Consider the following 12555-nt stretch of genomic DNA (forward strand, 5'->3'; position numbering starts at 1 on the left):
CACAGTTGATAACTCGCTCATTGTTTTGTTGTTGCACACAAACACGGTTGCACTAAATTGACAGTCAATGTGTTTAGCCATTGTTGGTCAATGATGGGTACATTTAGCTAATTTAAGCAAATGACAAACTCATTATCCAATTGTGTGTGTGGGTGTGTGTGTGTGTGACACAGCCTCGCTTATGTGTTGTTGTAATGGCAACTAATGTCCAGCAGAAGTCAGACTAGTATAATGTATGCACGTGATGAGAAAAAGCATCATGAATACATAATGACTTGCTGTTTAGTCCTGTACAGAATGGCTGGCCAACACTCTTTACCTCTAATGGATTGAGTGCTGTATACATTCGTATCTCAGGGCATGCTAAGAATTTGATTGCAAGCCAGGCTTAAGTCCCGCTTCGGGTCCCTCTGGTGCTTTCCACACAGCTAATTCAGAGAATCGTTCCAGTGTATGCGTTGCGTTTCGAGCTCTCTGTTTCCCCTGAGGTGTTCCCTCATCCACCAACCAATATAGCATCGCATGATCCATCATCATGTTTCTCCTATTGGATGTGTACATAATTCGGGCTGATAGTTGCCAAGGTTTCAACTGCAGAGTTTGACAAGTTTGTAAGATCCTTTAAGCTTGAAGACTTTAAACATAGACGTAGGGACTTTTAACACGTAAAAGAAGGAACATTGAAGTGTTTTAAAACCACTGGAGCGTTCAATGTTTTATAACTTTGGATACTTGTTCGGAATAAGAGCACATTGTAAGGTATCGTCTTGATAGCTTAGTGTCCACACACCCTATATTCATTCCCTTAGATCACTTAAACTGATCCTGTAATGTTTGAATTGTAATAATGTAAGAACAGTAAAGGAAGTAGGGCAATAGTAACTGTATGTGTATATTTAGAATAAAGAAAACCACATGTAATTATAGTGGGAACAGCCACAGCCATTTTGCTGTGCCTGTAGCGCTTTCATTCCAGCAGATTTCCTATATTTCCCATATTTTCTGTTTGTTTACACCCACTCCTCAGCTTCAAAAGTGGTAGGCAATAGATCATATGCTCCATGTGTGTGTGAGGCAGCAAGACAAGCAGAAAAGTATTGTGTGGTTCTGCGTATCGGCGTTATTGTGTCTGATTTTTTACATCATGTGATGTTCTTCCAGCTGCTCCATAGCCATTGCTCTCTGACTGAAGAGCGGCCCCTTTGTTTGTGTGGTATCCTGCTGTGACTGATTCTAACTGTGGCAGTCACTTTTGTTTCTGCCTGTTTGTGTGGGCAAAAAAAGGGAACATTTTTAGTTTGGGGGATTTACAAATAGAATATGCACTATAAACGGAGGCTGATAAACCAGACCTATCTTTTCCCCACAGACGGATTTAAAATCTGCCACGGCAAAGCCAGCACATAAGCCCCTTGCCTGCCTGACTCTGCGGCAAACTGAGCTGCCCAAAGGGCCCGATGGAGCCCAGTGAGGAGTTAAAAGGGGGTCAGACCTAGCTTGGGAAAGTGCTGCTCCCCTCTGTGACTGTCTACCCCCTACTGACCAGAGCGGCATGAGGCGTGTAAACATAATCTGCATTTCACATTGTCCCTTCTAGGAAACAGACACACATCCAAGAGAGATCACATTGCTGCATGAGTTACAGCGCCTTCAGCTATTTACTCAAGCTCCCGACGTCAACAAACATCCTGCTTTTAAATAAGATACTTGGGGGGAGATTAGAGGAACACAAGCCCCCTTTCCCTTTTCCATGGAGACCGAGCACTAAACACTCGTTGCAGAAACATTCGTTATATTAACACCTTCATTAACAGACGAGTCTTTGCTTTATCACCAGATGTTGGTGCATGCCAGACTTTGTTTTACAGAGAGCATAGAGCACCCAAAGTATTAAAAAAAATCACATTTAAACTCTAGCAATGGAAATACAACAATATATTCTCCTATTTGAAAGAACAGAATCCAATGAGTGTTAGTCTAACAACAGATTGCCGTATTAAGTCGTGTTTATAATTCAATAAACAAAACACCACCACGACATATTACCATAATGCCATACGGTGGATTTTCAGAGTTAATTGCCTCCCCACTGTTAAATAAAGCAGTTATTTTGTGAATAGTTGGACAATCACAGTTTACAATTACTGACAATAACACACACCCTGACGTACAGTGGGGCAAAAAAGTATTTAGTCAGTCACCAATTGTGCAAGTTCTCCCATTTAAAAAGATGAGAGAGGCCTGTAATTTTTATCATAGGTATACCTCAACTATGAGAGACAGAATGAGAAAAAAAAATCCAGGAAATCACATTGTAGGATTTTTAATGAATTAATTTTCAAATGATTGTGGAAAATAAGTATTTGGTCAATAACAAAAGTTCATCTCAATACTTTGTTATATACCCTTTGTTGGCAATGACAGAGGTCAAACGTTTTCTGTAAGTCTTCACAAGGTTTCCACACACTGTTGCTGGTATTTTGGCCCATTCCTCCATGCAGATCTCCTCTACAGCAGTGATGTTTTGGGGCTGTCGCTGGGCAACACAGACTTTCAACTCCCTCCAAAGATTTTCTATGGGGTTGAGATCTGGAGACTGGCTAGGCCACTCCAGGACCTTGAAATGCTTCTTACGAAGCCACTCCTTCATTGCCCTGGCGGTGTGTTTGGGATCATTGTCATGCTGAAAGACCCAGCCACGCTTCATCTTCAGTGCCCTTGCTGATGCAAGGAAGTTTTCACTCAAAATCTCACGATACATGGCCCCATTCATTCTTTCCTTTACACGGATCAGTCGTCCTGGTCCCTTTGCAGAAAAACAGCCCCAAAGCATGAGGTTTCCACCCCCATGCTTCACAGTAGGTATGGTGTTCTTTGGATGCAACTCTGCATTCTTTCTCCTCCAAACACGACGAGTTGAGTTTTTACCAAAAAGTTCTATTTTGGTTTCATCTGACCATATGACATTCTCCCAATCCTCTTCTGGATCATCCAAATGCCCTCTAGCAAACTCCAGACGGGCCTGGACATGTACTGGCTTAAGCAGGGGGACACGTCTAGAACAGCAGGATTTAAGTCCCTGGCGGCGTAGTGTGTTACTGATGGTAGCCTCTGTTACTTTGGTCCCAGCTCTCTGCAGGTCATTCACTAGGTCCCCCCGTGTGGTTCTGGGATTTTTGCTCACCGTTCTTGTGATCATTTTGACCCCATGGGGTGAGATCTTGCGTGGAGCCCCAGATCGAGGGAGATTAGCAGTGGTCTTGTATGTCTTCCATTTTCTAATAATTGCTCCCACAGTTGATTTCTTCACACCAAGCTGCTTACCTATTGCAGATTCAGTTTTCCCAGCCTGGTGCAGGTCTACAATTTAGGTTCTGGTCTCCTTTGACAGCTCTTTGGTCTTGGCCATAGTGGAGTTTGGAGTATGACTGTTTGAGGTTGTGGACAGGTGTCTTTTAAACTGATAACGAGTTCAAAAAGGTGCCATTAATACAGGTAACGAGTGGAGGACAGAGGAGCCTCTTAAAGAAGAAGTTACAGGTCTGTGAGAGCCAGAAATCTTGCTTGTTTGTAGGTGACCAAATACTTATTTTACCGAGGAATTTACCAATTAATTCATTAAAAATCCTACAATGTGATTTCCTGGATTTTTTTTCTCATTCTGTCTCTCATAGTTGAAGTGTACCTATGATAAAAATTACAGGCCTCTCTCATCTTTTTAAATAGGAGAACTTGCACAATTGGTGGCTGACTAAATACTTTTTTGCCCCACTGTATCTCCAGCCCGGCCTCACTAACGTTTCTTTATTTTTATGATTTGGTCTTTTTGTAGCCTCTGCTGCCTCTCTCTTTAACACTCTTCACTTGGATCATTTCTGGTAATACATTGGGTCATGGTTGGGGTTAGGTAGTGTGTGAATCGACGGGAAAAAATAGATAAATAGAGCTTTGAAAATGGGCTTCTAGCTACCGAGCACTTCTTGTATATCACTGATCTGAGAGGATAGGAGTTTTTCTTTACGTTGAAGCATTTACAGCAAGATGTACAAAGTATCCGTCGCCCAAGGCTGTGTGTGAGGATCTGGTACTTAAACCTTAACAAATTAAAAGCAAAACACACATCTATTACAACAAGAGTGGACAGTTCATGTGTCTGAGGATCCTGAATTGGATGTTAGTCCCTATCCGGGTAAAATGTGCCTTCTTGGGACTAAATTAAAGAGGCCCTATTGTGCTTTTCTGGGTTTCCCCATTCCTGTAGTGTGTTATATAGGTTTTTGTTCATGCTAAAGGCTAAAATCCCTGTATTGGAGTTTCTCTCCCACACACTCCCTCCCCCCCTGCCTGGATCCTCCTTTGTTTACTTCCTGAACATAGTGACATCACCACGTAGCACTCAAGTTTCTGTTGGCTAGCACTCTTACACATTAGATATGCTAAGGGGTGGGACATCTCTAAGCAGTTGAGTAATCACAACAGAGTTAAGCTAAAAAATCAGAGCAGACTGGGCTCTGGTTTTAGACAGAGGGTGAAAAGAGGTGCTGCAGCACAGGCAGTATGAGAAAAATAAAGAGCTTTTTGAACATTAAAGCATGGAGACATGACACAGTAGAGGTAAAATACAAATATGAACCTGATAATTAGTGTAATAAGACCCCTTTAAGCAATGTTGAGGTATCACTTTGGGTCATGAAGTCTGGGACTTCCAAGCGGATTTCTGTAAATGTGGATTTCACCTCAAGGACCTTCTGACCTTTCCCCCTCACAGCAGGTCCAGAAAGACCTGGTGCCGCTAAAGATCAGGATTCACATTCCTGCAGGATGTTCAAGCCCTGCTGCAGAGGCTCATTAATAACATTTCATAAGATGAAGGCAACACCTATACCCCTTTATACCGCTTTACAGGACTCTAAGTACGCTGCATTGTTGGTATGAATGAAACACTTGTTCTCAGAGGCCAAAGAGTAGCAAATGAACATCACCTGGAGCATATTAAAAAGCTCCCGCTGCTTTGACAGGTTGAGGGAATTGTTTTATCTGCATGCTTATTATGTGATACGCTTGGTCAAGTGGTTTTAACCTCCTCATGAATAGCTGACTCCCCCACACCCCAGGGGGGTTCAATATTCTAAGGCACATTACTCAGTCAAACATCTCTTGCATCCATATGAATTCTAATGAAATCCTTGAGCTTTCCAATCATATCAAACATATAAGGTTAGGAAAGGTACAGCCCTAAAATAATTATGAATATATGAATGTGTCAGCCAAGGTTATATATAAAGATGCAGGAGGCTTCATTAACAAGGTGCATTACATTAAAGCACATTTTGCACATCTTCTATGAAGTTTTGCTCATCCTGTACTGAACTGTCTTAATTTTTAAAGCATCTTTTGCTTATTTATTGTATTTTAGTTGTTTTGTATTCTATATTTTTACTTCTGCAGTACTTTCCCGGTATATTGTGTGCACCAAGGCAAAGTTCTAGTAGGTAAAAACATACTTGGCAATAAACCTTGTCCTGATAACTTGGATGTGTACGGTATCTTTCGTACCTGTAGACGATTTGAACATAAGATAACAAACACATGTGCAAGTAGGCAGGATGCACACTTAAGTTTGGTGAAATGCTCTCACTTTGAACATACTTTAATAACTTAAATGTGAATCTTTGGCGTGCCTGTATTAATTGATGTTGTGGCAAAATAACTAGACATCAGTACAATTAAACTCCCCAAAAATGTTTAATGAAATCAAATAGAATCCAGGCTACTTTTGCATGATTAGTATGCAAGTAAAACATTAATTAAATTAATTTATTAAACTAAATAGCAAAAAAGTGCAAATTTTTAGATTTTTAGAAGTAATCATCGAAATTAGCAGCCTAATGTTGATGATGCCATTCCCCCCCCCTAATGTAGGCTGTATTTTAAAAGCATGACATCCTTCACACTACAACTGGTAAAATAGTAAGTCTCGTGCGCACATCTGTTTCCATGCTTCATCCTTCTCTGCTGAATGACTTGCAAAAAACAGGCCTGCAACAGGCATCTGAGATATTGCAAAAGTAAATCTCTACATTCCTGACCGGTAGGGGTCTCTGGATAGGCTGCAGGACAGGGCAAAGTTGGGTCCCGGTCTCCAGTCCTCCACATGGGGTGTCACCGTGTCACAGTTGCCTCACAAGGGGCAGTGTTTGGAAAAGTGAAAAGTCAGCTGTGAGAGGAGACTCGGTAAATCAGTTTTACTTTCTTCTTCCTGCGTGTGGACTTGCTTCAGTCTCACATTTGAAGAAGCGTCAGTGTTTGATTCGGGTTTTTTTTTTTCTTAATCTCTTAGGTTTCCCGGTGGGACCGTTTTCGTACCACCTGGATCCCCGCCGGTGCTGTTTTTGGCAGTTTTTCGAAGCGATTCCTCCGTTTGCGCATACTTTAAGTCCACCTAATACGCTGCGTAAAGGACTGTGTGTGAAGTTGGAAGAAAGCAGAGGCGATGTTTTGCCGAAATCAAACAACCAGAGCAACCGTTGCCCGAGGCTCTGCCCTTGAAATGGAGATACGGCGAGGGAAGTTCAGAAAGAGCGTTTTCCTGGACACATCACAGGTAGGACACACACACGCACACACACAACGGGGGATTCTCTGTTTACAACTTTGAGTGATCTTTCTCCCTCTGCAAACTAACTCATTTGGCACACTTTTAATCTCGTTATGAAGTCTTTTGAGGAGTGCTATATTTTAATTAAACTGCACTGGAGAGCTGCTGCCTTCACGTCCTCTGTTAATTGCAGCATCTCCAAACTACTTTGCATTTTACTCGACTCTAAACAAAAACAATAATATCCCTACTGAGACTTAACAGTGTGCCTGTGGTACTCACTAATGGGTTGATAGTAAATAAAAGGTGCTTTATGTTCTCTTCCATCTCCCATGGTATTGTTTTAATATTCAGCTTAATAGGTATTGTGTTGTTTTGTTGTGATGCTGGCACCTTCAAATGGTTATGCATGAAATTTGTTTTTCATTATGGCTCATTTTTTATTAAAAAGGCATTATACCTGCTCTAGTCATTCTGTCCCCAGGAGATGTCTGCTTCAATGCTTTATTGTGAAGCACATTGGCCCACTTGTGTGTCTTTTAACTGCTTCAGTTTTGACTGCAGAATGTGGACAGTCACCCTCAAGGGAGCAGTCAGAAAAGTCTTCATCCAAAAGTTGAGAACTAGGTCAGAGCCTGCACCCCTCTCAGCTGTTTAGCACTGGATTAAACTGGTACTCTTCAATACCTGTCTTCCTCTTCCTCCCTGCAAAGCTGCCATGTAAACATCTGCTTCATATTAGCCACCGTTTGTCGGCAAAGTAGACAGGCATTTTTCACTCACATGCGCCTTTAATATTGTTCTGATGGAAAGTCCTCCCTCTGTCTGCATCCTCTTTCACACACACACACACAAACAAACACTTTTCTGGCAGCCACAGCCAGTTTGCATATTACTTTCACTTATTTGGTAATTCAGTCAGAAATATGTACCCGTTTTAGGGGCTTTTGTGTGCTTTAAAGTGAAATTAAACCCACATTTGACCTGTAAACTGTTGTGAAAGGACAGATAATTGTTTTGCTGATGATCGACAGAAAAAAGGTGTGTGTGTGTGTGTGTGTGTGTGTGTGTGTGTGTGTGTGTGTGTGTGTGTGTGTGTGTGTGTGTGTGTGTGTGTGTGTGTGTGTGTGTGTGTGTGTGTGTGTGTGTGTGTGTGTGTGTGTGTGTTGAAGGGAGTATCAGTGAAAGAGAAGATGTGGTGGATTGGATTCTAAGAGGATATTTAAGGACTGTTAATGGTGCAATACAGCAAATGGAAAAGATAGGGTATTGATTCTGTCTCTCTCCTTCTCTCACCCTGCCCATGTGTGTGTGCAGGCATAGACACTGTCAGCTTATGTGTACCAGTTGTTTGTGATTAATGTCACAGGAAAACACCCCTAACCCCGGGAGAGTCAGGCGCACTCGTATCGTATTGATGTGGCCTTAGAATTTACCCTGATGGTGTCTGAGCAGCACAAGTTCATATCTTACACACACGCACATAAAGGCCAATAATACCTAACATCTCCTGGAGGTTCAATAGTGTTCATGTGGTTATCTATACAGTGATTCAGGCAGGAGTGAATAGTCCTGTGTGTTTTATTTTCAGATGGGGTTGAGTTGATGCATGCCTCTGGGGTGTACAGACAGCAATTTTCCTCAGAGGCATTGTGATAAGAGAGATGAGCAGTGGCCCTGGCTTTTAAAGGCAGTGCAGGCATTCATGACTTATCTTTTATAATGTTTATTTCTGTATCTGTTTGGCCAGATAGGTCAGGTGAGGGTTAAATGATGAGGGAGCAGAGGTGGAAAGAGAAAAGAAATACGTATATGAAAAGAAACTGACCTGGTGAACCATCACATTCATCTTAAAGAGACCCTGTTATGCTTTTTATGTGGTGTTCCCTTTCCTGCAGTGTTATGTCTTTTTGTTGTGCATGTCAATGGTCTGCAATGGCTGAAAAAAAGTCCCCTCCCTGTTTACTTCCGTAACATAGTGGCATCCCTATGTAACACTCGCTTCTATTGGCTAGCGCAGCAACACATAGGATAGGCTATAAGGGGGCGGGACTTCTTTAAGCGGTTGAACCATCACAACAGAGCCGGCCAGCTAACCAATAAGAGCAGACTGGGCTCTGGTTTCAGACGGAGGGTGAAAAGAGGTGCTGCAGCACAGGCAGTATGAGAAAAATAAAGAGGTTTTTGAACATTAAAGCATGTAAAGCACAAAATCGTTCATTTTGTAAATACATTTTTTAAAAACATGCCTTTCATTAATAATATTCAGGCAGACGTCTAAAAGAATATAAACGAGTTCTAAAGAGCAGCACAATTTTTGAATGCTGTAAAGTGTGATATTATGTATTGTAACATTGTATTTTAAAATGTATTGTAACATTGTAAACCTGCTATAAATTCCCCTTTTCTTTTTTAAACGTATCAGTAATCTGATCATGTCATTTTTTGTATCCTGATAATTCGCCCCCAATACATGTATCCCCTTACTCCCTAAGCCTGATCCTAATACAAACTTTACAATTATTCCACCCCTATCTCGTATTACTTTCCCCTGTTTAGCCTCTGTATTTATCAGGGTAAAGACTTCCCTTCTATTCATAATCATGGCTTCCTTAGCTGTGTAATCGGCTCTCCGCTGGTTCTCATACAAGATTAATTTGTGTCTGTGGCTTTGTTGCCAATGCTAATGATCCTCTTTCAGGGACTCTCCTCCGGCTCTGTGTGTTAGGGCTCTCTCAATGCCACTGTGGAGCCCGTCCCTGGCATTTAAATGAAGCTGCTTATACCTCTGTGTGAGAGCAGCCTCTTTACACCCTGCCAGTGGATATCACATTTGTGTTTGTTCGCTTATTTGTGCCAACATTTGAACCTCTTGTGTAACCGTGTTTCTCTGGAATTCCTGTAGGTCATTGACATGTTATCAGAGAGTGAAATGTACAAACAGCTCCACCTTGGTGAAGTGAAACTCCTTTGTATGTGGCAATTACAAAGTGTAATCAGTAGGGAAAAGGATACCGTTAAGGACTATCTATGAAGGTTTGCAATAGACCATTTTCACTGCAGCGGACTGTGTTTATTTTAAAGAATTAAGCAGTTTATATGTTTCTTGTTAAAGGGATCATTCAAATACAGCCAGATGGTTAAAAAAAACAACATACAAATACTTCATATCATCACTATGAGTGTGCTTGTGTGTTTCTGTGTAACATGCCCGAAGGCGAGAGGCAAATGAAGCCAAAACTGCTGTTATTAATGTAGAGACAGCACGAACAGACTTTGGGGATTTTTATTGACTATGTGCCTAATTATGACAATCAGTTCTGTTTTTAAAAGATAAAAATGTTGCCAGGTGTCAATTTGAGGTAAAGTATATTCTCGGTTAGTTATTGTTTCTAATATAATTGCATGTCTAGCTTTATCTGCAGAAGTCCTGACAGTCGTGCTGCTCTCGTCTCCTCTGGGTCCTGAATCACTCTGCTGTGTGCGCATCACAAATTGAATGGGTCATTATGGCCAGAGAGTGGAGGGAGAATTGGAAACTGAAGCAAAAAGATTACGTGCTCATACAGCATATGTCCAGAAATCTATTCTGCAGTCGATCCTCTGCCTGCTGCTCTCAGTGGGAGCGGGGAATACATCTGCTTTCTACATCCCTCCTCTCTGATCCACAAGGCCACCAATGTGTCTCTGCTGTTTCAGCTGAAGCCACCCAGGCCTGCAGCGGGAGCCCGGGCTTGTGCAGTGGTTATTATGATGAAGTTGGGGATGGCATGTCCTGTATTTCAATGACTTATGTTTAACTAAAGGATGGTCCCCATGCCTTATTTCAACAGTGCTTTTCTGCAGCTCACAGTGCTTTAAAAAATTGACACACAACATAAGACGATCAGAAAATAAGACTCTCAATTCAAGTCACATTTTTAAACCAATAGCACAAATGTAGCATACAGTACATGATCAATATGACTCCAGGGAAAACAAGAAGGTGAAAGATGATAAATACAATGAATAATCCAATGGTAACAATTAGTTAGAATTAGAGATACACAACAAAACATTTGTACAAAAATAATAAATACATTTTAAAGAACACCAATAGAAGGGGAATATTTCTAATAAAAAGCTGAGTTTAAAAAGTATGTTTTCAGCTGTGGTTTAAAAAATCTCTACTGAGTTTGCCTCTTATATTTCCTGGTAAGGTGTTCAACAGTTTGGGAGTGTAACGGATAAAAGCTGCGTCCCCTATTTTACTTTGGGGACTTTCTAAATATTTTAAAAGCCTCCTGTTGGGGACCGTAGGGCTGGCTGAAGGACATACAACTATAGAGAATTGTAAATATAAGAGGGTGCCAGAGCATAAAAAGCTAAAGAATGATTTTTAAATCAGTTCTAAAAGATCCAGGAAGTCAATGCAGTGAAGCCAATATGGGAGTAATTTGGTCTTTTTTTTGTTTTTGTTAAAAGCCTGGAAGAGGAGTTCTGAATTGGCGGAAGTTAACGATCGTAGAAGTCCAACCTGCTCGAGATGAATGCGTGAACTGTCGCACATTGGGGATATTGCTTAGGTGGAAGAAAGTTATTTTGGTTACCTTGCTTTTTTTGTGACTTGAAACTTAAGTCAGAATCTAAAATAACTCCCAAGCTTGTTCCCTTCCTCCAAGAATGCTCTTAGGAGACGAGTCCACACTGTGGGTACCACCAGCAAGGCCAGGAAGTGGTTAGATGTGTGGGTGATGATGACACACCCATCCACCCACACTCTCTCCCAGCCTGCAGGAGTGTATGGCAAATACTGGGAGTCTGCCGCTTGTGTTAAATAAAAGCTTTAACAGCTTTGGGCTGCGGTTCGCTTGGTTTTTGGTGCTCTGCCCTTCTCCACCCTGTAGATCCACACACTCTCACCAGCAAGTATCCACACTGAACATACTAGTGGCTGGAGAGAAATGTTGGATACCATGGGTGTTTCCCAGGCTCAGCATATGCACCCTAGAGAGAATGTCACACCAGAAGTGCGGGGACTCCTGTCTTGCAGTGATTTTGTTTTTAAGGCATCCCTTAGCAAAAGAAGCAGCTGATCTTTCCTGGAAGTGAAATACTTGTCTTTTCTCTCTGGACCGGATGTGTCCTTGTTGTTTCTCCCAAATCTGAGATGTTTTCTCTCTTGTATGTTTCCTCCAGATGTTTTGTATGTATGGTTTATAGTTCACAGAGGCAAACCAAACACTGTAGGCAGCCTCATTTTCAGCAGCCTCTCAGTGTGGCTTCTGCTAGCGTTTAATGTGGCCTGCTCCAAAAAAAACAACTGCAAATGAACAAAGCCTGCTTATGTAAGCATATGTTTGCCTCCACACATACATCGAAGGAGAGAGGTCATATAGATGTTGCCAGGACGACACTTTAGCCAGCAAGAGGAAGCACCTCAGACCATGAACCCATTGAGGAAATAGTCGCTTTCAAGGAATGCCAAAACTTCCCCCCGGAGTCTCTCTCTCAGGAAGCCCTGTGTACCAAGAGAACAATGAGCCATCGCTTCTCATAGCCCAAAACCGAGCACTGTGCCTGGGTATGAAAAGCCAGGAAAAGGGGCTCAGATGCCTGGGGGTTTTGAAGAGTGGAGGCTTTCTACTAGATTTCTTCACCCACTACAGTGTCCAAGTGGCCAAAGATGGCTTCTAATTTAATTTAAATGAGCATTTAAAAAAATGATATGGTTAGAGGGCATACATAAAAATGAAATACAGTTCTAATGAAATGACATACAAAAAAACAAACAAACTAAATCAACAAATTTGAGAAGATAAAAAAAAGGCAGGAAACAAATGAATGATAGACAATAATTTATAGGATAAAGTTAAAGGGCCCTGTTATGCTTTTTGGGGTTTTCCCTTTCCTGTAGTGTGGTGTATAGGTTTTGTGTGCATGTAAATGGTTTGCTAAGGCTAAAATCCATCCAGACG

General features: G+C 41.6%; 1 protein-coding gene across 3 annotated transcripts in view; it reads left to right on the plus strand.

The window, feature by feature from the left end:
• The first annotated feature begins 6101 nt into the window (after window positions 1–6101).
• rtkna (rhotekin a) overlaps window positions 6102–12555 on the plus strand; it is a 66597-nt gene continuing 60143 nt past the window's right edge. For 2 of the 3 annotated variants that reach the window (XM_063898293.1, XM_063898296.1), the window contains exon 1: window positions 6212–6604. In XM_063898293.1, coding sequence (XP_063754363.1) covers window positions 6494–6604 — 111 coding nt within the window. In that variant the 5' untranslated portion in view covers window positions 6212–6493. Of the gene's footprint in view, window positions 6605–12555 lie in introns of all 3 variants that reach the window. The other variant, XM_063898294.1, reaches the window with a different exon arrangement.

This window comes from Eleginops maclovinus, chromosome 12, assembly GCF_036324505.1.
Source record: "Eleginops maclovinus isolate JMC-PN-2008 ecotype Puerto Natales chromosome 12, JC_Emac_rtc_rv5, whole genome shotgun sequence".
Taxonomy (NCBI): domain Eukaryota; kingdom Metazoa; phylum Chordata; class Actinopteri; order Perciformes; family Eleginopidae; genus Eleginops; species Eleginops maclovinus.